General features: G+C 44.5%; 1 protein-coding gene across 4 annotated transcripts in view; it reads right to left on the bottom strand.

Annotated features, from left to right (window-relative positions):
- Positions 1-19711: 19711 nt before the first annotated feature.
- LOC143816926 (gametocyte-specific factor 1-like) overlaps positions 19712-27281 on the bottom strand; it is a 157537-nt gene continuing 149967 nt past the window's right edge. For 3 of the 4 annotated variants that reach the window (XM_077297917.1, XM_077297916.1, XM_077297920.1), the window contains one exon: positions 19712-23868. Coding sequence is in view for 2 of the 4 variants with exons in the window: in XM_077297916.1 (XP_077154031.1) it covers positions 23810-23868 (59 nt within the window). In the remaining 2 variants the exon portion in view is untranslated. The remainder of the gene's footprint in view (positions 23869-27281) is intronic. The other variant, XM_077297919.1, reaches the window with a different exon arrangement.

The raw sequence follows: 27281 nt of genomic DNA, 5'->3' as shown, positions 1-27281 counted from the left end.
TAACTTTTACATAATTCACATCTACTCCAAGCATAGCAGTTTTTAATCTATAAATCAATAAAAGTCTTTTTAGTATTTATATAAACACCTAATGGTATATGTAGGAGTATTTATCGTTTATGATTATATAGAGCCCTGGGTTCCTTCTACCATTTTATCCCATAACTATGGATTAATAGCAATCAATAATAACCCACTATCCGGCAGTTTTAGCTCAAACCATCAGGTTAATTGGTAATCAGGGATCACTAAATGCGAGCAATTAGCTCTAATCATGGTGCCAATCATCAATCAGGGGTTCCAAAGGGCGCTTATCTAGCAATTAGGCGACTATTTAAGGACGGATCCCTATAGTGGAGACATAGCCCTGACGAAGAGGGAAGTTAACCCTCGAAACGCGTAGGCAGCTTGTCTCCACCACGCTCCGGTCCTTACTCTGTGTGACGTCACCTCAGCTCCGCCCCCAATTCACCACCGCATCCTCAGCGTTGCTTCCGGCCGGGGCACGCGAGGCGCTGGTGCTCTCCTGCGCTCTCGCTAGGACGCGCCTCTGCAGGAAACCCTTGGTATCACCCTGCACCACCAATTGCCGGACGCTATCAGCGCTACCAACTACACATACAAGCGCTGACTCCAGCAAGTATATGGTGAGTGAACAGACTATCTAAATCCTTGGACATCGCTAGTTCTCTCTAAGCTCTAGGACAGATTGTTCACATCACGATAGATCGTTTACATCGCCATTCTATCCCTCTCCCTATTAGCACCGGTTTACCACACTGCGGCAAGCAAGCACTACAGGTGCAGCCGCCAGAGCCCTACATAAGCAGTGAGTAGTCTGAATCGATATTTATACTAATATTTAGTTGAGGTTGTATATTTATGTTCTATAATACGCTATATACTATTTCTTTTCAGAAATATCTCCTAAGCCTATGGAAGGATTAATATTAGTATCCACACAGGAACACCTCTCAGTATAGCACATAACAGCTTTACACTACAAGTAAGGGTGTATATACAACATCCTCTATTATCTATTTGTACTATCATATTTACATCTATTTCATTGACCTTATGATATCCCTTTCAGTAATATACTACAATCAGGTTTTATCCCTCTTCTAACGGAACAAGTAGCTCTTATATTCAATAACTGATTCCTTACCAAGTAAGTCAGGTTTTTTGCTCTTTTCGTGGGTAGCGCAGTGGTTCAAATTATCTTTCACTACTTGGTTGTTCTTTTTAACAGGGTTGGCACAGAACCTGTTGCAACCACCTGCAGCTCCCGAAAAAGCACTCTACTCTGCCCTTTCAGGTGAATAGGCGCCAGTGTACATATTTTATATTAACACGTTCAAAGTTTGCCCATTTTTTCAGACTGACTGAACTTCATTTCTTAACCCCTTCACCCCCAAGGGTGGTTTGCACGTTAATGACCGGGCCAATTTTTACAATTCTGACCACTGTCCCTTTACGAGGTTATAACTCTGGAACGCTTCAACGGATCTTGGCGATTCTGACATCGTTTTCTCGTGACATATTGTACTTCATGATAGTGGTAAAATTTCTTCGATATTACTTGCGTTTATTTGTGAAAAAAACGAATATTTGGTGAAAATTTTGAAAATTTCGCAATTTTCCAACTTTGAATTTTTATGCCCTTAAATCACAGACATATGTCACGCAAAATACTTAATAAGTAACATTTCCCACATGTCTACTTTACATCAGCACAATTTTAGAACCAAAATTTTTTTTTGTGACGGAGTTATAAGGGTTAAAAGTTGACCAGCAATTTCTCATTTTTACAACACCATTTTTTTTAGGGACCACATCTCATTTGAAGTCATTTTGAGGGGTCTATATGATAGAAAATACCCAAGTGTGACACCATTCTAAAAACTGCACCCCTCAAGGTACTCAAAACCACTTTCAAGAAGTTTATTAACCCTTCAGGTGTTTCACAGGAATTTTTGGAATGTTTAAATAAAAATGAACATTTAACTTTTTTTCACACAAAATTTATTTCAGCTCCAATTTGTTTTATTTAATCAAGGGTAACAGGAGAAAATAGACCCCAAAATTTGTTGTACAATTTGACCTGAGTACGCTGATACCCCATATGTGGGGGTAAACCATTGTTTGGGCGCAGGGCAGAGCTCGGAAGGGAAGGAGCGCCATTTGACTTTTCAATGCAAAATTGACTGGAATTGAGATGGGACGCCATGTTGCGTTTGGAGAGCCCCTGATGTGCCTAAACATTGAAACCCCCCACAACTGACACCATTTTGGAAAGTAGACCTCCTAAGGAACTTATCTAGATGTGTGTTGAGCACTTTGACCCAACAAATGCTTCACAGAAGTTTATAATGCAGAGCCGTAAAAATAAAAAAATCATATTTTTTCACAAAAATGATCTTTTCGCCCCCATTTTTTTATTTCCCCAAGGGTAAGAGAAGAAATTAGACCACAAAAGTTGTTGTGCAATTTGTCCTGAGTACGATGATACCCCATATGTGGGGGTAAACCACTGTTTGGGTGCATAGCAGAGCTCGGAAGGGAAGGAGCGCTATTTTACTTTTCAATGCAAAATTCACTGGAATTAAGATGGGATGCCATGTTGCGTTTGGAGAGCCCCTGATGTGCCTAAACATTAAAACCCCCCACAAGTGACACCATTTTGGAAAGTAGACCCCCTAAGGAACTTATCTAGATGTGTTTTGAGAGCTTTGAACCCCCAAGTTTTTCACTACAGTTTATAACGCAGAGCCGTGAAAATAAAAATTCTTTTTTTTTTTTTCACAAAAATGATTTTTTAGCCCCCAGTTTTGTATTTTCACAAGGGTGTCAGGATAAATTGGACCCCAAAAGTTGTTGTCCAATTTGTCCTGAGTACGCTGATACCCCATATGTGGGGGGAAACCACTGTTTGGGCGCATGACAGAGCTCGGAAGGGAAGGAGCGCCATTTGGAATGCAGACTTAAATGGATTGGTCTGCAGGCGTCACGTTGCATTTGCAGAGCCCCTGATGTACCCAAACAGTACAAACCCCCCACAAGTGACCCCATATTGGAAACTAGACCCCCCAAGGAACTTATCTAGATGTGTTGTGAGAGCTTTGAACCCCCAAGTGTTTCACTACAGTTTATAACGCAGAGCCGTGAAAATAAAAATTCTTTTTTTCACAAAACTTATTTTTTGGCCCCCAGTTTTGTATTTTCCCAAGGGTAGCAGGAGAAATTGGACCCCAAAAGATGATGTCCAATTTGTCCTGAGTACTCTGATACCCCATATGTTGGGGTAAACCCCTGTTTGGGCACACGGGAGAGCTCGGAAGGGAAGGAGCACCGTTTTCCTTTTTCAACGCAGAATTGGCTGGAATTCAGATTGGATGCCATGTCCCGTTTGGAGAGCCCCTGATATGCCTGAACAGTGGAAACCCCCCAATTATAACTGAAACCCTAATCCAAACACACCCCTTACCCTAATCCCAACAGTAACCCTAACCACTCCTCTAACCCAGACACACCCAACCCTATTCCCAACCGTAAATGTAATCCAAACCCTAACCCTATCTTTAGCCCCAACCCTAACTGTAGCCCCAACCCTAGCCCTAACCCTAGCACTAGCCGTAACACTAGCCCTAACCCTAGCCCTAACCCTAGCCCCAACCCCAACCCTAGCCCTAACCCTTGCCCTAACTTTAGTCCTAACTCTAGCCCTAACCCTAACCCTAATGGGAAAATGGAAATAAATACATTTTTTAATTTTTTTATTTTTCCCTAACTAAGGGGGTGATGAAGGGGGGTTTGATTTACTTTTATAGCGGGTTTTTTAGCGGATTTTTATGATTGGCAGCCGTCACACACTGAAAGACGCTTTTCATTGCAAAAAATATTTTTTGCGTTACCACATTTTGAGAGCTGTAAGTTTTCCATATTTGAGTCCACAGAGTCATGTGAGATCTTGTTTTTTGCGGGACGAGTTGACGTTTTTATTGGTAACATTTTCGGACACGTGACATTTTTTGATCGCTTTTTATTCGGATTTTTGTGAGGCAGAGTGATCAAAAACCAGCTATTCATGAATTTCTTTTGGGGGAGGCGTTTATACCGTTCCGCGTTTGGTAAAATTGATAAAGCAGTTTTATTCGTCGGGTCAGTACGATTACAGCGATATCTCATTTATATCATTTTTTTATGTTTTGGCGCTTTTATACGATAAAAACTATTTTATAGAAAAAATAATTATTTTGGTACCGCTTTATTCTCAGGACTATAACTTTTTTATTTTTTTGCTGATGATGCTGTATGGCGGCTCGTTTTTTGCGGGACAAGATGACGTTTTCAGCGGTACCATGGTTATTTATATCAGTCTTTTTGATCGCGTGTTATTCCACTTTTTGTTTGGCGGTATGATAATAAAGAGTTGTTTTTTGCCTCGTTTTTTTTTTTCTTACGGTGTTTACTGAAGGGGTTAACTAGTGCGGCAGTTTTATAGGTTGGGTCGTTACAGACGCGGCGATACTAAATATGTGTACTTTTATTGTTTTTTTAATTTTATTTAGCTAAAGAAATGTATTTATGGGAATATTTTTTTTTTTTTTCCTTTATTTAGGATATTTTTTTTTTACACACGTGGGGATTTTTTTTTTTACTTTTTTACTTTGTCCCAGGGGGGGACATTACAGATCATTGATCTGACAGTGTGCACAGCACTCTGTCAGATCGACGATCTGCTGTGCAGGGCTGCAGGCTTACCAGCACCTGCTCTGAGCAGGCACTCGGTAAGCCACCTCCCTCCCTGCAGGACCCGGATGCCGCGGCCATCTTGGATCCGGGACCTGCAGCGAGGAAGGAGGTAGGAGACCCTCGCAGCAACGCGATCACATCGCGTTGCTCCGGGGGTCTCAGGGAAGCCCGCAGGGAGCCTCCTCCCTGCGCGATGCTTCCCTATACCGCCGGTACACCGCGATCATGTTTGATCGTGGTGTGCCGGGGGTTAATGTGCCGGGGGCGGTCCGTGACCGCTCCTTGCACATAGTGCCGGATGTCAGCTGCGATATGCAGCTGACACCCGGCCGCGATCGGCCGCGCTCCCCCCGTGAGCGCGGCCGATCGCGTATGACGTACTATCCCGTCGGTGGTCATACGGGCCCACCCCACCACGACGGGATAGTACGTCTAATGTCAGAAAGGGAAAAAGGTGACCACGGCACTCAGGGTTTTCTTGAGAGGTGCACAAGTTTGGGGATCCAACCCGTAAATGTAACTGAAAATATACTTGGCACTCAGGAGAAATTCGTTGCAAAATTCAAAATAGATTTTTATTTCGGTGCATCCAGCTCAACATATAAAAACGTTTTCGGTCTCTACAAGTGAGACCTTCATCAGATACAATTGTAGAAGCTGGAGACCATAGGAGGTGTGTGTGAACCACACACTGGGTGTAATGCTAGCCAGGGAACGGGAGCGCGAGGCGCCTGAGAGCATGCGGCACAATATGAAGCGTTGTGGCAGAGCGAGATACTCGCAGGGTGAAACGCTGAAGGTCAGTGATGCCAGGGACGGTATGGGCGCTGTGCTGTGAAGCAGGAAGACGCCGGGAGAGTGATTCCATAATTTTCCCCTATGCTTGGTTAAAAAAAATAACCATTACGGACTACATTTTTTGTTCTTGATTTCGTTTAGTGTTTCTTAAAGCCAGAAAGTTGCCATTTGAAATGACTTTAGTTTTGTGCTGCTTTTTTTCTAAAAATTAAACAACTAAATGATCATTCTCCAAGGTCGGTGATTCCATAATTTTTGCCATGGGTTGTGTGTGTGTATATGTGTGTGTATATATACGCACACTTACTTTGTAATGGCTTCACATCCTGTCCAGATGTGTCCGGATCCCAGAATTCCAAGCGGCGGAAGTTCACCGACCCCATATTGGGACACCCAAGTGATGGGTGTCTAAATATGGAAACTGCTGGTGGTACTAGCCTCTTGCGCGGTACCATGAGCGGAAAACATCGCACCACACACTGCATACGCCGTACAAAGCAAAAGAGGAAGCCGGTCACATTAACCCCTTAATCCCATATGACGTACTATCCCGTCAAGGTGACCTGGGACTTAACTTCCAGTGACGGGATAGTACGTCATACTGTTTAATGCGACATTGCGACTTAAGTCGCGGTGATCGCATTAAATTTCCGGTGCCATCTTACATGCAGGAAGATGTCGTCGGCATCCCAGGGCCTGGCTCCGCCCCCCAGGCCTCACAATCGCTGTGATTGGCTGTTCAAATCTGAACAGCCAATCACAACATTTCTCATTGTTTCAGCCAATAGGGGCAGCTGAAACAATGATGTCCCAGGCTAGGATCGAGTACCGATGTACTCGATCCTAGGGCCGGTGCCTGGCAATGCCAGGCACCGGCAAAAGACCTCCGGATTGGCGCTATCGCCGATCGAATCGATTGCAGGGCACAGCGGCGGTATTACCGCGCTGTACCCTGCTGTACCAGCCTGGATCAGTGCTGCAATCGCACCGATTGCAGGCCAGAGACTAGTGCCGGCCCAGCAGGAGCTGATTGGTGCGATCGATGCTATCGACGATCGCGCCAATCACAGGGCACAGCGGCGTTCACGTCGAGACCGCTGTGTGCCCTGCTGGTGACCTGGCTGGGATGGGAGGGATCCTAGGCAGTTGCCATGGTCACCAGGGCCTGCAGGGATTGGTGGGATCGATGTTAAAATTCGATCCCACCAATGACAGCTCACAGCAGCGGTGTGACCGCTCTGTGACCTGTCTGTCACCTGCAGGTGAACTGTCTGACCGCTCTGCAGGGGTCCAAACTCTAGCTGAGGACTCCTGCAGAGCGGTCACACAGCCAGATCTTGTCTTGCTGGGCCTTGTGGTGCCACAGAAGCCTGTAACACCACAATCCCCTGCGTTAGAAAAGAGCGAAAGAAAGAAAACCGAAGAAAGAAGAGACTACAAACAAGTGTTAACAGCCCCTACCCGATCTCTCTTCACCCCCCCAATCCCCCCATCCCCCTCTTTTTTAACCCACTCCGTCCCTCTTTGCGCCGCCTCCGTGCGTACATTTAGCAGCCGCCGAGCGTTGATTGGTGACGCAGTTCACCGATCAACACTCGTGCTCGCTTTTTTTCATCAGCCCCCTTTGCCCAATTCCGTACACCCATCCCGCAGCCGCCAAACTTTGATAAGTGACGCAGTTCACTTATCAGAGCTTGTGCCTGCCGTTTTCCTTCCTTTTTTTTTCACAACACCTGAGCGCACACCCAGCAGCCGCCGAACTTTGATAAGTGACGCGGTTCACTTATCAAAGCTCTAGTGCCTGCCGTGTTTTTTTTTCCCATCTCCATGCGCTCACCCAGCCGCTGCGTCTAACCCGTGCCTTCCTTTTCTTTTTTTCACATCTCCGTGCGCTCACCCAGCCGCCGAGTCTAACCCGTGCCTTCCTTTTTTTTTTCACATCTCCTTGCGCTCACCCAGCCGCCGCGTCTAACCCGTGCCTTCCTTCTTTTACATCTCCGTGCGCTCAACCAGCCGCCGCGTCTAACCCGTGCCTTCCTTTTCTTTTTCACATCTCCTTGCGCTCACCCAGCCGCCGCGTCTAACCCGTGCCTTCCTTTTCTTTTTCACATCTCCTTGCGCTCACCCAGCCGCCGCGTCTAACCCGTGCCTTCCTTTTCTTTTTCACATCTCCTTGCGCTCACCCAGCCGCCGCATCTAACCCGTGCCTTCCTTTTCTTTTTCACATCTCCTTGCGCTCACCCAGCCGCCGCGTCTAACCCGTGCCTTCCTTTTCTTTTCGTCACATCTCCGTGCGCACACCCAGCAGCCGCTGAACTTTGATAAATGACGTGGTTCACTTATCAGAGCTCTCGTGCCTGCTGTTTTTTTTCACATCCCCGTTCGCACACCCAGCAGCGGCCGAACTTTGATAAGTGACGCGGTTCACTTATCAGAGCTAGGGCCTGCTGTTTTAGAGTTTTCTTTCACAGGTATTTTTTTTCCCTATTTGCTTTTTTTTCCCTTTAGCTTTTTCTTTTCAGAGTAGTTTTCACCAAGCACTATCCCCCCCACACTTACACAGTTACCAATAAAGTACACCCAAGCACCACACTTACAAAAAAAAGTCCCGCTCGTCCCAACAGCGCTATTCAGCGGAGGAGGCATATTCTTTCCTTGCCTCCCGACACTGATAGCGAGGGAGAGGATCCCACTTTTCGTTATTTTTCAGATTCTTCCTCATCCTCTTCCCACTCATCTTCCTCCTCCGGCCCTGCGGAACCGCCACGCAGACGCTGCAGGACAGAAGATGAGGCAAGGCCCATCATTGATGAAGCGTCCATCATTGCTGAAGACGAACCAGCGCACCTCACTGTGGACCCCATATGGACCTCGCCACCCGAAAATTACGAGCCACTGATTCCTGATTTTGTGGCAGAATCAGGAATCAAGTTTGACACCACCGGCCTCACAGAACTAGACTTTTTCAAAGTCTTTTTCTCTGAGGCTTTCGTTAACCTCATGGTGGAGCAAACTAAATTGTATGCTCAGCAATTTTTGGAACAAAACTCGGGTTCATCATATTCTAACTGGTCTCCTGTAGACGCAGTTGAAATGATGCAGTTTTGGGGCCTGGTCCTCCACATGGGGATCCTGAAGAAGCCTGAACTTCGGCAATATTGGAGTGTTGATATTTTATATAACACTCCAGTGTTCCGAATGGTCATGACCCGGACGCGTTTTGAGGCCATCCATAAGTTCCTGCATTACAACGATAATGCACGGTGTCCCGCACGAGATGACCCCAACTTTGACCGTCTGTTCAAAGTTCGGCCGGTCATCGAACACTTCAACAAAAAGTTTGCTGAAGTGTACGTGCCTCAAAGGGACATCTGCGTGTATGAGTCCTTAATTCATTTTAAGGGGCGGCTCAAATTCCATCAATACCTGCCCAGCAAAAGGGCTAGGTACGGAATCAAACCCTACAAGCTGTGTGAGAGTACCTCAGGGTACACCCACAGCTTTAGAGTTTACGAAGGGAAGGACACCAGGATTGAACCGCCTGAGTGTCCTTCTATCCTGGGAGTGAGTGGGAAAATTGTGTGGGATTTGGTGCACCCACTGCTGGACAAAGGTTATCACCTCTATACCGATAACTTTTACACCAGCATCCCACTCTACAAATCTCTCTCTGCGCGAGGTACCGCAGCCTGCGGTTCTGTCCGCAAAAATCAGAGAGGCCTCCTGAAGACGCTACTTGGGCAGACTCTCAGAAAAGGTGAGAGCAAAGCCCAATGTAGTGACCACCTGCTGGTCAAGTACAAGGACAAAAGGGATGTCCTTCTATTGACCACCATACACAGTGATGGCAGCGCCCTCAGCACTGTAAGGGGTACCTCTACAGAGGTCAGCAAACCGACTTGTGTACTGGGGTACAACAAAAACATGGGGGGCGTTGATCTCTCTGATCAACTCCTCCAACCGTACAGTGCTTTGAGAAAGGCCAGGGTGTGGTACAAAAAGCTGTCCGTGCACATTGTACAAATGGCAATGCTCAATGCTTTCCTGCTGTCACGATGTGCACACAACACCGATACGTCGTACCTTCATTTCCAGGAGGTAGTGGTTAAGGCCCTGATGTCTGGCACGAGGGAAGGAGCGGGCCCCAGTACTTCTGGAACTGAAGGTACAGGTATCGTACCAGGTCAGCATTTTCCGGGGGTGGTCCCGCCAACAGGAAGAAAAGGTAAGCCGCAAAAAAGGTGCAGAGTGTGCTACAAAAGAGGAATATGCAAGGACTCCATCCATCAATGCAACACCTGCCCCGAAAAACCTAGCCTGTGTATGAAGGATTGCTTTAAATTGTACCACACCTCCATGCACTACTAATTTACAGGAAACAGATTCATTCCAAAGGAGGCACATCTACGCAAGTTCCAAAATGTCACTTGTGGGTTTTTTTTCCTGTTTAGGCACATCAGGGGCTCTGCAAACGGAACATGAGGCCCGCAGGCGATTCCACCAAAGTCTGCATTCCAAAACTTCAGTACTTCCCTTTCGAGTCCCAACGTGTGCCCAAAGAGTTTTTTCCCACATATGGGGTACCAGCGTACTCAGGACAAATTGGACAACAACTTTTGAAGTCCAATTTCTCCTGTTACCCTTGGGAAATTAAAAAATTGGGGACTAAAAGATCATTTTTGTGGGCAAAAAATAGGTTTTTTTTATTTTCACACCCGGGCGTTATAAACTTTAGTGAAACACTTGGGGGTTCAAAGTTCTCACCACACATCTAGACAAGTTCCTTAGGTGGTCTAGTTTCCAAAATGGGGTCACTTGTGGGGGGTTTCCATTGTTTAGGCACATCAGGGGCTCACCAAACGTGACATGCCGTCCAATCTCAATTCCAGCTAATTTTAGCTTGAAAAAGTCAAATGGCGCTCCTTCCCTTCTGAGCCCTGCCATGCGCCCAAACAGTGGTTCCCCCCCACATATGGGGTATCGGCGTACTCAGGACAAATTGGACTACAACTTTTGTGGTCCAATTTCTTCTGTTACCCTCGTGAAAATAAAAACTTGGGGACTAAACCATCATGTTTGTGGAAAAAATATGATTTTTTTATTTTCACGCCCGGGCGTTATAAACTTCTGTGAAGCCCCTGGGGGTTCAAAGTGCTCATCACACATCTAGATAAGTTCCTTAGGGGCTCTAGTTTCCAAAATGTGGGGGGTTTTCACTGTTTAAACACATCAGGGGCTCGTCAAGCGCAACATGGCGTCCAATCGCAATTCCAGCCAATTTTAGGTTGAAAAAAAATCAAACGTCGCTCCTTCCCTTCCGAGCCCTGCCATGCACCCAAACAGTGGTGCCCCCCCACATATGGGGTATCAGCGTACTCAGGACAAATTGGATAACTTTTGCAGTCCAATTTCTCCTGTTACCTTTGGAAAAATAAAAAAATTGTTGCTAAAAGATCGTTTTCATGACTAAAAAGTTAAATTTTCATTTTTTCCTTCAACAATGCTTTAGCTCTCATGAAGCACCTGAAGGGTTAATAAACTTCTTGAATGTGGTTTTGATCAGCTTGAGGGGTGCAGTTTTTAGAATGGTGTAACTTTTGGGTATTTTTTGCTATATAGACTCCTAAATGTGACTTCAAATGTGAGGTGGTCTTTAACAAAAATGGTTTTGTAAATTTTGTTGTAAAAATGAGAAATTGCTGGTCAACTTTTAACCCTTATAACTCCCTAACAAAAAAAAAATTTTGTTTCCAAAATTGTTCTGATGTAAAGTAGACTTGTGGGAAATGTTATTTATTAAGTATTTTGGGTGACATATCTCTGTGATTTAAGGGAATAAAAATTCAAAGTTGGAAAATTGCGAAATTTTCTAAATTTTCAACAAATTTCCTTTTTTTCACAAATAAACGCAGGTAATATCAAATACATTTTACCACTATCGTGAAGTAGAATATGTCACGAGAAAACAATGTCAGAATCGCCAAGATCCGTTGAAGCCTTCCAGAGTTATAACCTCATAAAGGGACAGTGGTCAGAAGTGTAAAAATTGGCCCGGTCATTAACGTGCAAACCACCCTTGGGGCTTAAGGGGTTTTCCCACGAACGAAAGTTCATTTTAAAAATTGTCTGGGTCTGACCATGTATGGAGCATACCACATCTCCTGGGCAGGGGAGGAAGCAAAAGACAATACTGACATTACAGCAGGGGATCACAGAAGATTAATTTTGTCAGGTAAAATATTTCACTGATTGTTTTTAAACAATATTTTACCTCACAAAATGTATCCTCTGTGATCTCCTGCTGTAATGTCAGTAATACACAGATCAAAGAAGAGATGACATGAGAGAAGACAGCAGATGGGGAAGGCGAAATCGCACAGGGGTGAGACAGCACAGGGGGAGACACCTCAAATGGGACAGCACATGAGGGGAGAACACAGCACAGGAGGGAGAAAGACAGCAGACAAGGGGGCTAGCACATGGTCTAGACAGGTCAAAAAAGAGAGCACAGACGGGATAAGTCAGTACATTGGGAAAGAGTTGATAAGTGGGTGAGCACGAGGGGGATTCTCAATGCTGCAAAGCCCACCCTATCGTGACATTACCACCCTCCCAATGCGATAGCATCTTGCCTCCATCTAGTATATTTATTGTGAAGCAGTGACCCCGTTACAGCTAGGGGGTGCTGTATGTTCTCAAGAGGTGTATTGAGGCCATGGGAGTGCATGACAGTCGCAGGTGTAACTGTGAAGGTGAAAGTGACCGGCATTATTGTAAATGGCCGGTATGTCGCAGAGGAAGTCCTCTGCGCATTAAGCTAGTAATGTTGTTCTGGGACCTGTAGTCCCACAAGTGTTTGTGTAGTTTATAAGGGAGGCTTACAGGGTTAGTTGGAGAGCTGTGCGGGTCTAACTAACTACACACACCTCCCACCTATGGGGGTGTCTACAGTGATGTGACTGAGGTCTGGTCAGTGTGTAAGGTCCTGGATGGCCTGTGTTGGAATGTCCTGGGAGTAGGACTGGATTCCTGAAGAGCACATGGAGAAGCCATGGACCTGTAGGCCTGTGTGTTGGGAAGTCCTGTGTGTGGACCGGATCCCTGAATAGCACACGGAGAGGCTGCGTTCCTGAGTGGCCTGTGTTGGAAGATCCTGGGAGTAGGATCGGATTCCTGAATAGCACAAGGAGAGGCCATAGACATGGATGGCCTCTGTCTTGGTATGTCCTGGGGCTAGGACTGGATTCCTGAAGAGCACGGGGTGAGGCCATGGTCCGGCAGAGCCTGTGACGGCTACTGTGTTGGGGATGCTACAGTCCTGTGGGTCTGGAACTGTCGGGTAACCTGGTGAGTAAGGCATGGTCCGAGACGGTGATCCCAGTTAGGCAGCTTCCATGGGAAAGAGGACTGATGAGTCAGCGTGTGGAGCAGGAGCTCCTGTAAGGTAACTCCAGATAAAGGGGGTTAGGGGCAGACGAGTATCTGCCAGTGGAACAGACTGTTAGTGCCTATGATGTTCCATGGATGTTTATGAAATGTGCAGTCACCCACAGTAACTGGACGGAGTATGGTCTGGTGTGTTTAGAGACTGCAACCTAATGTCGTGTTATGCTATGTGAGTAGAGACATTGATACGGTGCATGGACACCTCCGGGAACTCGTCAGAGGAGGACTGGCGGGTGTAGTGTCTGTCAATGAAAGAAGCTGTGTACCATGAACTATATGTGTGATGTGTAAAAGTTTACGACGTGCAAATAAACCGCATGGACTGTTCAATGGAGAAAATCGTGCCTGTGTGACTGAATCCAGTTGCTAAGCGAGTGTCCTACAACACATGCAGTAAGCGCCATCTTAAAAAAAATAATATAATATATATAAATATACACACACACACTGGGGAGAATGACTATTTGATACACTACAGATTTAGCAAATTTTACAACTGACAAAGAATGGGGGGTTTTGTATTTTCTATCGTAGGCTCACTTCAACTGTGAGACAGAATCTAAAAATAAATAACAGAAAATCACATTGTATGATTTTTAAATAATTAAATTGCATTTTATTGCATGAAATAAGTATGCCAAGACGCATGAAAGCTGTGAATAAAAATCAATGTTATTCCACAGAATATTGATTTCTGAACTCTTCCTGAGTTAAAACATTAGTATTGTTTCTAAATGATTATGAACTTGTTTTCTTTGCATTATTTGAGGTCTGAAAGCACGGTTTTTGTATTTTTTTTTTTCTGAAAAGGAGAAATGGTCAAATAAAAAAATGTATTGCTTGGAAATTCGGAGACATGTTGTCAGAAGTTTATAGACTAAAAGAACAACTTACATTTTACTCAAAAATATACCCGCAGTGGCCTCTTAATTTTTGTCGGATTTTTTTTATATATATTCATCTTTTACATTTTAAAACTACAAAAAGGAAAATTGGCTGATGCAAAAGTTTGGGCACCCTGCGCAGCTAATACCTAGTAGCACCCTTTTTTGAAAGTATCACAGCTTGTAAAACGCTTTTTGTAACCAGCAAAGAGTCTTTCAATACTTGATTTTCATTCATTCTTCCTTGGAAAATTACAATTCTGTGAGATTCCAGGGTTGTCTTGCATGTGCTGCCATTTTGAGGTCTAGCCACAGATTTTCAATGATGTTCAGATAAGTGGCCTGTGAAGGCCACTATAAAACCTTCAGCTTGAGCCTTTTTAGCAGGGCCGGCCTTAGGGGCAGGTAGACCAGGCAGCTGCCTTTGGCCTGCTTTCCTCCAGGGGCCCCCAGCCAGTGGCGTGCCTCTAAGGCTATGTTCACATTTGCGTTGTGCGCCGCAGCGTCGGCGCCGCAACGCACAACGCAAACAAAAACGCAGCAAAACGCATGCACAACGCTGTTTTGCGCCGCATGCGTCCTTTTTTTGATTGATTTTGGACGCAGCAAAAATGCAACTTGCTGCGTCCTCTGCGCCCGGACGCGTGCGCCGCAGTGACGCATGCGGCGCAAAACGCAAGTGCAACGCATGTCCATGCGCCCCCATGTTAAATATAGGGGCGCATGACGCATGCGGCGACGCTGCGGCGCCGACCGCAAATGTGAACGTAGACTTATAGCGGCACACCATCGGCCGCTATGGGGCCCGTAAGGGGAGCCTGGCGCCGCTCCCTCTCCTGCATCACGCATTCAACTTATCGGCTTCATAGTTGCCGATACAGTTGAAAGTAATGATGGGGGAGAGTGTCTTCTGACACTCCGTCCCCCATCACTCCCACCCTGCTTGTGATTCAGCAGGTCCGCTCTTTGACGTCAATTCATCATGCGGTGCCAGCTATGGAGCTGATGAGAGCAGAGTCTGGAGCAGCGTGGGGAACTATTGGTTTTTGTAAGGTATTGTATATGCATTATACTATGTGTGGCCGAGGTTAACGGAAGTCAATAGTATGGCCAAGGTATTATACTATGTGTGTATGGGGGGGCTGTATTATACGGTGTGTGGAAGGCGTATTGTACTTTGTGTGTGGGGCAGCATTATACTGTGTGGGGGGCTGCATTACACTATTAAGTGGCTGCATTATACTCTGAGGGGACTACATTATGTTCTATAAAAGGGCTGCATTATACTCTGAGGGAGCTACATTATACGGTGTATGTAGAGGCTGCATTATACTCTGAGAGGGACTACATTATATTCTGAGGGGACTAGATTATACTCTGAGGGGGTGCTGCAGTATATTCTAAGGAGGGGCTGCAGTATACTGTCAAATACCATGTGCATTATACTATATGCAGTAGATGGGACTCGCATTATATTGTATCGAGGACTATCTGTCCCCATCGTTCTTCCTCAGCCAGTGTAAAGAAACTCAGGAATAAGCGTCGAACTGTGTCAATATTGTTGATCATGCTCACTTAACGGCCTGAATTCAGCGCATGTAAATATAACTGAAATATTTCTGTATGATGGTGCAATATGTGAGCAGGTCGGGCCCCTTTTTAAACTTTTTCCCAGGGCCCCACTTTGTTTAATACCGGCCCTGCTTTTGAGGTAGTCTATTGTGGATTTTGACTTGTGTTTAGGATCATTATCCATTTGTAGAAGCCACCCTCTTATCAAATTCAGCTTTTTTACAGATGGGGTTTTGTTTGCATCAAGAATTTGTCGAAATTTTATTGAATCCATTCTTTCCTCTACCCATGAAACGTTCCTTGTGCATTGACTGCAAAACAACTCCAAAGCATGATTGATATTCACCCCCATGCTTTATGGTTGGCGAGATATTTTTTCCTGAAATTATGTGCCCTTCTTTCTCCACATGCCTTTGATTATTGCTGCCAAAGAGTTCTATTTTAACATCGGTCCACAGGACTTTTTTCCAAAATGCATCAGGCTTGTTATGTTCTTTTTCATATTTCTGATGCTGAATTTTATGATGAGGATGCAGGAGAGGTTCTCTTCTGATGACTTCCATGGAAGCCATATTTGTGTCTCTGAACAGTAGAACAATGTACCACAACTCTAGAGTCTGGTATATCTTTCTGAAAATCTTTTGCACTCAAGCAAGGGTTCCGATTTACGTCTCTAGCAATCCTACAAGCAGCTCTCACTGAAGTTTTTCTTGGTTTTCCAACCTTATCTTAACCTATCACCTGGCCTTTCTAACAATAATGGTGAACAAGCTATAACCCTAAGGGTATGTGTCCACCTTCAGGATGGCCGGCGGTTTGGACAGAGCGGCAAACCCGCTCCGACCCCTTCTGTGACGCGATGATGAAGGATGTGTTCATTGCACACATCCGGCATCATTGCACCCTACACATAGGGCCCTGTGTTTTACCTTGCGGTGGCGCAGCGTCGCCTCAAGGTAAACGGACATGCTGTGATCTTAAAAGACGCGTCCGGAATCGCAGGGCCGCCGGGTGCGTGTTACCACGCATAGTGGAGACGGGATTTGATAAAATCTCCTCCACTATGCTGTAACATCTGGACGCTGCGTGTTTGACGCTGCGGCTCTGCGCAGCGTCAAACACGCAGCGTTTCCTGAACGTGGAAACATACCCCAACAGTCCAATTAAGATCTGAAACCTTGGTCAAAGTTATCTGAGCACACAAATCTGTCAGGATGCACAAACTTTTGCATCAGCCCATTTTTCATTTCGTAATTTTTAAAATAAAAAATAAAATTACAATATATATATTTTGTCCAAATATACAAAGAAAGTGTGTGTCATTTTTAACTCTCATCCATATAGAGATAATTTAGACTTCAACTTGCTCAACTATTCACAATAGTAAATTTGACCAGAGGTGCTCACATTTTTACGTGCCACAGTAACTGTACCATGAGCTGAATACAGTTACCGCATTTTTGTCTGCTTTTTCATTCTCTAGACAAAGCTTGCAAACATAAGTTGCACAATGCAGAACCCCCAGACTTCTATAAAGAACATTTTTACTAAACAGTCTGAACTGTATTGCTTTCATGTGGCAGACACCTGCCAAGCTTCAGAGTATAATCACCCACACTGGGACAGCTCTGCTCAATCTCAAGCATATTAGCCATACACTGCTGCAATCAAGACAGAAAGACGTCCTTTCCACTATTGGATGTACAGTGTGTTGAACATAAGACAGGAAGCTTTTGTCACCTCTTGTCTGTTTATAAAGAGATTATGAAGTAATGGCTAGTGAGCAACCACATGGTGACAGCAGCCAAATTCTATATCCTGCTGTCCTTAAATAGACAGGCAATCAGAGCCTTGTCCCCAGGTGGAGAAATAGCAGATCTTGGACCACCCTTTCACATATACATGTTGGGATGACTGGAGTACTTGAATGTGCATACAGCATTGACATGATATTGATATGCTCATAGTAGAAAGGTAGCCAAACTGTAATAACTAGACAGTTTGGAAAAATTATCCAAACTATACAAACCCTTGCTTGAACTTTGAGGACAAAAGAGTAGTGGCAATATTTTATTAAGTAAAGGAGTTGTTCAAGACAATGATATTTATGACCTATCCCTAAGATAAGTTATCAATATCAGATCTGTGGCGGTCCCACAACTATCACCTTCAATTATTAGCTGTAAGCAGGTCACGTTGTTGCTGGAAGTATAGTGTACAGAACCGGAACAATACAGTTCTGTACATTGTATACTGGCCATTCTCCAGTACTGCAATTCAACTCCTATAGAAGTGAATGAGAGCCGAGCTGCAGTACACATGAATGGTCTCTGAACAATGTATACATTTTAGTTTGGTTCTAAACACTGTTCTATATCTTTGATTCTATATACTGCCTGATTACATACAGTGGGGGAAATAAGTATGTGATCCCTTGCTGATTTTGTAAGTTTGCCCACTGACAAAGACATGAACAGTCTAATTTTAAGGGTAGGTTAATTTTAACATTGAGAAATAGAATATCAAAAATAAAATCCAGAAAATCACATTGTATAAATTCTATAAATTTGCATTTTGCAGTGAGAAATAAGTATTTGATCCTAAACCACACTTAATACTTTGTGGCAAAACCCTTGTTGGCAAACACAGCAGACGTTTTTTGTAGTTGTAGATGAGGTTTGCGCACGTCAGGAGGAATTTTGGTCCACTTCTTACAGATCATCTCTAAATCATTTTGAGGCTGTCATTTGGCAACTCGGAGCTTCAACTTCCTCAATAAGTTTTCTATGGGATCAACCCCTTCACCCCCGTAGCTTTTTTAGTTTTCATTTCTCCTCCCCTTCTTTCCAGAGCCATAACTTTTATTTTTCCGTCAATATGGCCATGTGGGGGCTTACACGCGGCTCGCGGAGGACATTTATCCAGCTTCACTACAGTTCAATGGCGGCGGGCCCCGTAATTGCGGGCCGGGCAGAATGACGAAGAGCGACCCTCCGTATGCAGCACAGACCACGTGAATGCCATCACTCCACCTGCGCCAGGAGAAGGCAGTCTTCAGAGCAGCAGGGGACATAGCGAGTACTGGTATTTTATTTTTAACACCGGGTCCGGTCTATCATGCCAACTGGGGACATTTACCTGCCTGTTGGTGACTATGCTGCCTATTGGGACATTTACCTGCCTATTGGGGACCATGATGCCTATTGGGGACTCTCGGGACCACACCAGTCTGAGCCTGAGGTAAAGGCAGAGTTCCACCAACATGGGCACTGGTGAGGCTGAAAGGATATTGACCGGCAAGGCTGCATTGATGGGCACTGATCAGACTGCATTGATGGGCAGCGCAGTCTGTATGTCTCTGTGTGGGCAATTTTATTGCTGGTATATTGTTTTTGTAGCGCTATATATATTGGTATTTTACTAATAGCAATTTGGAATCCCAAGGAAACCATGATGTCAAGAAAGAACAACTGCTTCACTTGTTACGACTAGCAGTGAGAAATATGGAACCAGACATTGACCATCTCATTAGCCAAAAGCAGGCCCATAGTTCCCATTGAAATACCTGAAAGTTTGTTGATTTAACTACTTGTTCTTCATTTTAAATAATGTATTTGTTCCTGTTTTGTTTGTTTTTTTTTTTTACTTCAAAACTAGATATGTGCAGTGTGCGTAGGAATTTGTTCATAGCTTTTTTTTTTTTAAACTATATTCCGGGCCCGCCAATGGTCTGAGGGACCGCAAACTGGCTCCATTTAAAAAAGTTTGAGGACCCCTGGACTAGAGTAAGATTTATGGCGAGGGATATGCCATTTTTCAGATGTGCCGGATTCCTTAAGAGGCACGCACCTTTTAACAAATCAAGAGTGTGACTCAGTGACGCCTCCTCAACAAGACACTGAAAACTGCTCGTGTTTTAGAATCAGATTTTTGTTTTTTTTTTATTGATAATCTCACTCGCAGCAAGTCATGACAGCACAAGATGTACAAGGTAACAACACCTTTTGCTCTATGGTGGCTTTATCTAGTGAGCTTACACATTGGGTTTTTCCAGGCTCAGATAGCCATCTTTATTATAACAAAACTAAAATATACAATATAATCTTTTAATGTGTTTAAAGAAAAAAAAGTGGTCCAAGGTTCCAATAATTTGCTTCAAGTCCTTGTGAATATTGATTAGACAATAGCAGTGATGTGATTTGTTTTAAGAATGGAATACGGAGCAAGCAAGTCTGTAGTCAAACTCAAAACCAAAATAAATCAAATAAAAGGTTTTATTTTTAGAGATTTTAGACAGCAACTTGTAATGCAATTAACGATTTAAAAGCAACCTAGCAAACTGAACAGTCCCTAAACCACAATAACATATTTCAGTAAATAAATGACTGTCTTTAACATGTCCTACAATAGTGCTGGCAAAGGTACTGCTAAAACTTTCTAATACATATATTGCTAAAATTTTGACTTCTGAGCAGTGGTTACATTTTCAAGTGGTTGTACAGTATTACAAAGAGGGCTGCTTTATTCTAGAAACAGCAGTACACTTTTCCATGAAGCAAATGTGGCAGAACTAATGTAATCACAAAAAAACTTGCAGACAGACATGGCCTTGTTTTATAGGATTAACTGGCAGTAGGATCAACCCTTTTAAGCAGTCTAGGTGGGCATGATAATAGGAAGCAGACTAGAATCAAGACATTGTGATCAGTTATCAAGCTACCATTTTATTCAGAGAAATACACATTTTTCTTATATGTAAATGGTTGTTCAGGACTATGACCTGGACACTGATGTGCCTCAGAATTTGCCTCCAAAGCTTAGTTTAAATACAAGGGGCGTTACCAGTGTAAGACATTTAACAATACTTTGTCTCCTTACAAACACATTTGCTGCAGGTCTCACAGCTCTGCTGTATTGCAACCCTATGTACCTGTAAGATGGAAGCCGAGAAATCTGCAGACGTGTCAGTTACAACCACACACAGCTCTGCAGTGAGTGGAGAGCAGTCATTATTAGTGTTGATCGAATAGCTTCGGATAAGAGCTTTTCTCAATAGCTATAGCGCTTACCGAATAGCTTCCTCGGTAACCTGGAACGCTCGCAATAACCAGCTGTTCGGTGTCGCAGCTGTGTGACAGTCAACACTTGCATGGAGAGTCCAACAAACAGGCTGTCCATGCCACGACACATGAAGCTGCAGAACCGAACAGATGATTATTGGAGCGCTCCAGGTATCCAGACTCCCGAGGAAGCTATTTGGTAAGCGCTATAGCTATTCAGATAAGCTCTTATTGAAGCTATTCGATCAAGCCTAGTCATTACATATCACACTGGTACCGACTCATCCAAAATAAATCTCTACTGGCACATTCTCGTGGAGATCAGTGCATGGGCCATGGCGCAGAACAGCTCATTTACATTTAGGAAAACATGGAATTATCTGGAATAAGGCATCAGATCGCAGATATCAAGGTGTCATTTTATTTTGCTTCTTATGATTTATATGCCCATATAGCTGGCATGGGAGGGTTGAACCTACTGACATTCACTTTTAGAAAGCATTTATGTTTCTCTAACTCTCTACAACTTAGAAGGGGCTGTCCAGTCTTTTGCTAAAAGAATTCAGTCATTCTATGGAACTGCTGACTTTGAATCCTCACAGCCCAAGTACCACACGCTGTCAAGATTCTCTGGTATAAGCAGCAAGACTGGGAAGTATAAAGCCTAAGTAGATCATTTGCATATTTTTAACCACAGTCCAACTACACGTGCACAGCCTCACTCAATACAAGTAAATTGAGTGAGGCCAAGAACATCTAGTCGCAACGTGAACCGATGTCAAAGTGACTGCAGACTTTTAGCCTTTAATAGACATCTATATGAACATATGTCTATGCAAGCTCATCTTACCATATGTATGGGGTATAGCTTGCAGATTGCAGTTTTGTTTTTTAATATACATTAAGTGAAGTGAAGAGATCAAATCCTGTACTATAAGGATATGTTCCCACGGTCAGTAAATGCTGCGGGTTGGACGGTGTGTACATCCGCAGCGTTCAGATGTTACACCATAGTGGATGGGTATTCAAGAAATCCCATCTCCATTATGCGCGCATTGGCACCCGCGGCTTCCCTGTGGAGACTGACATGCAGCACATCTTTCCAGACCGCAGCATGTCTGTTTATCTAGTGGAGACGCTCAGTCTCCGCAAGATGTCACCCATACAATGTATTGGGCATGGTGATTCTGCACTGTTCAATGAACACATGCAGAACCACCTGTGCTCAAAAGCTGGCAGCGCTTCGGACACATCAGACATGTGCTACATCCAAAGCGCTGCTGATTACGGACCGTGGGGACGTAGCCTAACAGGACAAATGTGAAGTACCACTTCAGTGATTTTATTTTTTTACTGCACCACAGGAGTGGTGCTTTAAATTAGTCTGCAGCAACAGTGTCTACTGGAGCGTGTCAGAGGGGACTTTTCAATACAAGTCTCAGAGCCTCAATGTCACATTCAGACTTTAATTGGAAGCTCTAATGTAACTTCTCGACGATAAGAAGTCATGGGCACAAGATGGCACCGTAGGACCAGAGCAGCGTCTGTAAAAAGGGGAAGCTGCCAGAAAAGGAGTATAGGAATGGGGGCAGGGGGGCTTAGATTTAAAGTGCCATTCCAGTGCTGGGAAAAAAAAAAAATAAAACTGCTGGAGTGGTGCTTTAAACAAAAGGAAAGTGTCCCAATTAGTAAAATAAGATATGATTTAGTACTTGGCTGTAAACTAAAAGCCTGCTTGAAGCAGAAATATAGCCATTTAAAGCCACCATAACGTCTCCTACATTACTTATCTGTGCCCAAAAGTAGTTACCGTATATGTGAATCTTTGGAAAAATACAAAAGGTAGATAGTCTGCCATGCTCCAAGACATGTTGAATTGTTGCAGCTCCTAGAAGCAATAACTCTTGAGGCATAGACTGCCCACAGGTCACTAATTTAGCAATTTTTAGATTAGAAAGTGAACACAATTGGCGAATGCATCATTTAAACTAAAAAATATATATATTTTTTACTTGAGGGTGTTCTAAAAAAAAAAGCCTTTAGTACCCCAACAACAATATCCTAAACTTGCACTGTACTGGTATCAAATATTAAAACTTCCCCTCACGCTTCTCTGTGTATGTTCCACTCCTGGTTTTGGGTATACATTCTGCACTATGTGAATTAGGCGACCGAGCGTCCTGCTGCAGATACTAGTAGCTATAGGCCATGTTCCAGATGCATTCATTTAAAGGGCTTTGACTTTGCTTCAGCCACCTTTTAGGACAAACTCAAAACGTACCAGCTTGACAATTCAAATCATGTAATCATCTCCTCCTCTGCTGTGAGCTTGTATACATTAGCCTTTGTGAATGGGCAGGATCAAATGAAAGTTTTAACATACAGAAAAGGAAAAAATTGCATCACGCATGTGTCCTTAAATAGAGGCAAAAGTCTCATCACAAACCAAAAATCATTGCCTGCATTTGTGATAACCCCTGCCTCCTGAGGCCATGACAATTACAAACAAGTCCCTGGAGAATTAACAGGGTATTTTAGAATTATCTGCAAAAACAGGAAAAATAACCTTATTCCTTCCTGTGATTTCCATATACGTCTTTTCCTGTACTCCTGCAGGCAGGATCTGTTAGTCTGTGCAATGTACCCGACTCTTATGCTCTATGACCTGCCTGCTATTGTGGTCAATCGTTCCTACACGATTAAATATGCTTGTTTCTTTGGCTTCAAGACTACAGAGCCAAATTGTAGAAAACAAAATCCTTCTGTTTCTTAAATTTTTTTAAAAAAGGTATTGATTGCACACTTTATGGGCTGGGTATTTGTTAAATAATGATATGCGACTCCATACATCTACAACATGGAAAAGTAACTGAAGTAAATGTGCAAGCAGCATCAGATAACAGTCTGCGATCAGTACTAGTGGCTAAAGTCGCCCTCTAGTCTAGGCCTAACATATCCAAAATATACAGGTGCAGAGCTACAAGGCAGCTTACAAACATGTTCAACAAAGGCAGAATCTGAACAGAAATGTTATGGTATGCAAGCAAATGAACGGCTCCTATAAATCATATGCAACTGCCATACATTAGAGGCAAGGACCATGCTCCTAGGGAAATTCTAAATGATATTACAACAGACTTGCATACAAACTTACAAATGTATAATCTGGAGTGCACGTGACTCCATTGCTTTAGCCATCTGTATTTAAATCTGCACCAATAATGCAATGTGGTCCCAAAAAAACAAGATATACCTCTAAAAAACAAAAACCTTAACAGTTCTAGAGGTACAAATTCACATGTTAAAGCAACAAGCCGGATGAAGATCAACCTTCTCCTCAAGGGTCCATGGTTCTGAAACGCAAAAAATACATATCAAACATGAGATGTTGAATCTTACATCAGTATTACAGCAAAGCAGCCAATCATGTTACCAGTTATATCTCCTAATACTGAGTGAGGCGGACCATGCACATTACACAGCTCTTTCTTTAGGCAAACATTTACCCAATGTGTATGGGGAGGGTGCAGGATGGAGGTGGCCTTTCTGTTAATACAGAACTGTTTTTGCAAAGTAAAGTGGTTTGTACAGTAGTGGACGACCCCTTTACTTTTTAATGTATACTCCCCCTCTTACAGTGACACCTCATCTCCAGACAGAACAAGATGCTGGGTCTTAACACACTTACATTTGCAGGCTTTTGACACAGTTGGGGTACATCTGATAGAAAAAAGCTAATAATAATAATAATAATAATAATTTTTAATTATATAGCGCCGACATATTCCGCAGCACTTTACAATTAAGCGGGGACAAGTACAGACAAATTCAATACAAGTTAACCCCTTAACGACCTTTGACGCATACGCTGCGTCATGAAAGTCGGTGCCAAAACGACCTATGACGCAGCGTATGCGTCATGGAATGATCGCGTCCCTGCAGATCGGGTGAAGGGGTTAACTCCTATTTTACCCGATCTGCAGGGAGAGGGGGAGTGGTGCTTCAGCCCAGGGGGGGTGGCTTCACCCCCCCGTGGCTACGATCGCTCTGATTGGCTGTTGAAAGTGAAACTGCCAATCAGAGCGATTTGTAATATTTCACCTAAAAAACTGGTGAAATATTACAATCCAGCCATGGCCGATGCTGCAATAACATCGGCCATGGCTGGAAATACTAAAGTGCCCCCCCCCACACCCACCGATCGCCCCCCCAGTGCTCCGTTAGTCCTCCGGTCCCCTCCGTCCGCCTGCCGGCTCCCCCGTCCTGCTGTCCGCTCCCTCCTTGCTCAGATCCCCCCCCCCTGTGCTCCGATCACCCCCCCTGTGCTCCGATCCACCCCCCCTTCATACTTACCGATCCTCCCGGTGTCCGGCCGTCTCCTCCCTGGGCGCCGCCATCTTGGAAAATGGCGGGCGCATGCTCAGTGCGCCCGCCGAATCTGCCAGTCGGCAGATTCCTTACAGGTACATTTTGATCGCTGTGGTAGGTTCTATCACAGCGATCAAAATATAAAAAATAATAAATAACCCCCCCCCCCCCCTTTATCACCCCCATAGGGACAATAATAAAATAAAGAATTTTTTTTTTTTTTTTTTTCCACTAGGGTTAGGGTTAGAACTAGGGTTAGAACTAGGGGTAGGGTTAGGGGTAGGGTTATGGCATGTGCACACAGAGCGGATCGGCCGCGGATCCGCAGCGGATCGGCAGCGGATTGGCCGCGGATCCGCAGCGGATTGGCCGCGGATCCGCAGCGGATTGGCAGCGGACCCGCAGCGGATTGGCAGCGGACCCGCAGCGGATTGGCCGCGGATCGGCAGCGGATCCGCAGCGGATTGGCCGCGGATCCGCAGCGGATTGGCCGCGGATCCGCAGCGGATTGGCAGCGGATCCGCAGCGGATTGGCCGCGGATCCGCAGCGGATTGGCAGCGGATTGGCCGCGGATCCGCAGCGGATTGGCCGCTGCGAATTTGAAGCAGTTTTCCATCAGGTTTACAGTACCATGTACACCTAAGGAAAACCAAATCCGCTGTGCCCATGGTGCGGAAAATTCCGTGCAGAAACGCTGCGTTGTATTTTCCGCAGCATGTCAATTCTTTGTGCGGATTCCGCAGCGTTTTACACCTGTTCCTCAATAGGAATCCGCAGGTGAAATCCGCACAAAAAAACACTGGAAATCTGCTGTAAATCCGCAGGTAAAACGCAGTGCCTTTTACCTGCAGATTTTTCAAAAATCGTGCGGAAAAATCTCACACGAATCCACAACGTGGGCACATAGCCTTAGGGTTAGGGTTGGAATTAGAGTTAGGGTTGGAATTAGGGCTAGGGTTTGAAATAGGGTTAAGATTAGGCTTGTGGTTAGGGTTACGGATAGGGTTAGGGGTGTGTTGGGGTTACAGTTGTGGTTAGGGTTGGGATTAGGGTTACGGTTGGGATTAGGGTTAGGATTAGGGTTGGAATTAGGGTTACGGGTCTGTTGCGGTTAGGGTTGTGGTTAGGGGTGTGTTGGGGTTAGGGTTGTGATTAGGGTTATGGCTACAGTTGGGATTAGGATTAGGGGTGTGTTGGGGTTAGTGTTGAAGTTAGAATTGAGGGGTTTCCACTGTTTAGGCACATCAGGGGTCTCCAAACGCAACATGGCGCCACCATTGATTCCAGCCAATCTTGCGTTCAAAAAGTCAAATGGTGCTCCCGCCCTTCCAAGCCCCGACGTGCGCCCAAACAGTGGTTTACCCCCACATTTGGGGTACCAGCGTACTCAGGACAAACTGGGCAACAACTGTTGGGGTCCAATTTCTCCTGTTACCCTTGCAAAAATAAAAAATTACTTGCTAAAACATAATTTTTGAGGAAAGAACAATTATTTTTTATTTTCACGGCTCTGCGTTATAAACTTCTGTGAAGCACTTGGGGGTTGAAAGTGCTCACCACACATCTAGATAAGTTCCTTCGGGGGTCTAGTTTCCAAAATGGGGTCACTTGTGGGGTGTTTCTACTGTTTAGGCACATCAGGGGCTCTGCAAATGCAATGTGACGCCCGCAGACCATTCCATCAAAGTCTGCATTTCAAATGTCACTACTTCCCTTCCGAGCCCTGACGTGCGCCCAAACAGTGGTTTACCCCCACATATGGGGTATCAGCGTACTCACAACAAACTGGGCAACAAATATTGGGGTCCAAATTCTCCTGTTACCCTTGTGAAAATAAAAAATTGCTTGCTAAAACATCTTTTTTGAGGAAAGAAAAATGATTTTTTATTTTCACGGCTCTGCGTTGTAAACTTCTGTGAAGCACTTGGGGGTTGAACGTGCTCACCACACATCTAGATAAGTTCCTTGGGGGGTCTAGTTTCCAAAATGGGGTCACTTGTGGGGGGTTTCTACTGTTTAGGCATATCAGGGGCTCTGCAAACGTAACATGATGCCCGCAGACCATTCCATCAAAGTCTGCATTCCAATACGTCACTACTTCCCTTCCGAGCCCCGGCATGTGCCCAAACAGTGGTTTACCCCCACATATGGGGTATCAGCGTACTCAGGAGAAACTGGACAACAACTTTTGGGGTCCAATTTCTCCTGTTACTCTTGCAAAAATAAAAAATTCTGGGCTAAAAAAATATATTTTTGAGGAAAGGAAACACATTTATTATTTTCACGGCTCTGCATTATAAACTTCTGTGAAGCACTTGGGGGTTCAAAGTGCTCACCACACATCTAGATAAGTTCCCTTGGGGGTCTAGTTTCCAAAATGGAGTCACTTGTGGGGAG

Source organism: Ranitomeya variabilis, chromosome 3 (assembly GCF_051348905.1).
Source record: "Ranitomeya variabilis isolate aRanVar5 chromosome 3, aRanVar5.hap1, whole genome shotgun sequence".
NCBI lineage: Eukaryota > Metazoa > Chordata > Amphibia > Anura > Dendrobatidae > Ranitomeya > Ranitomeya variabilis.
The sequence above is the reverse complement of the archived record's forward strand: the minus strand, read 5'-3'. Positions and strand labels throughout refer to the sequence as shown.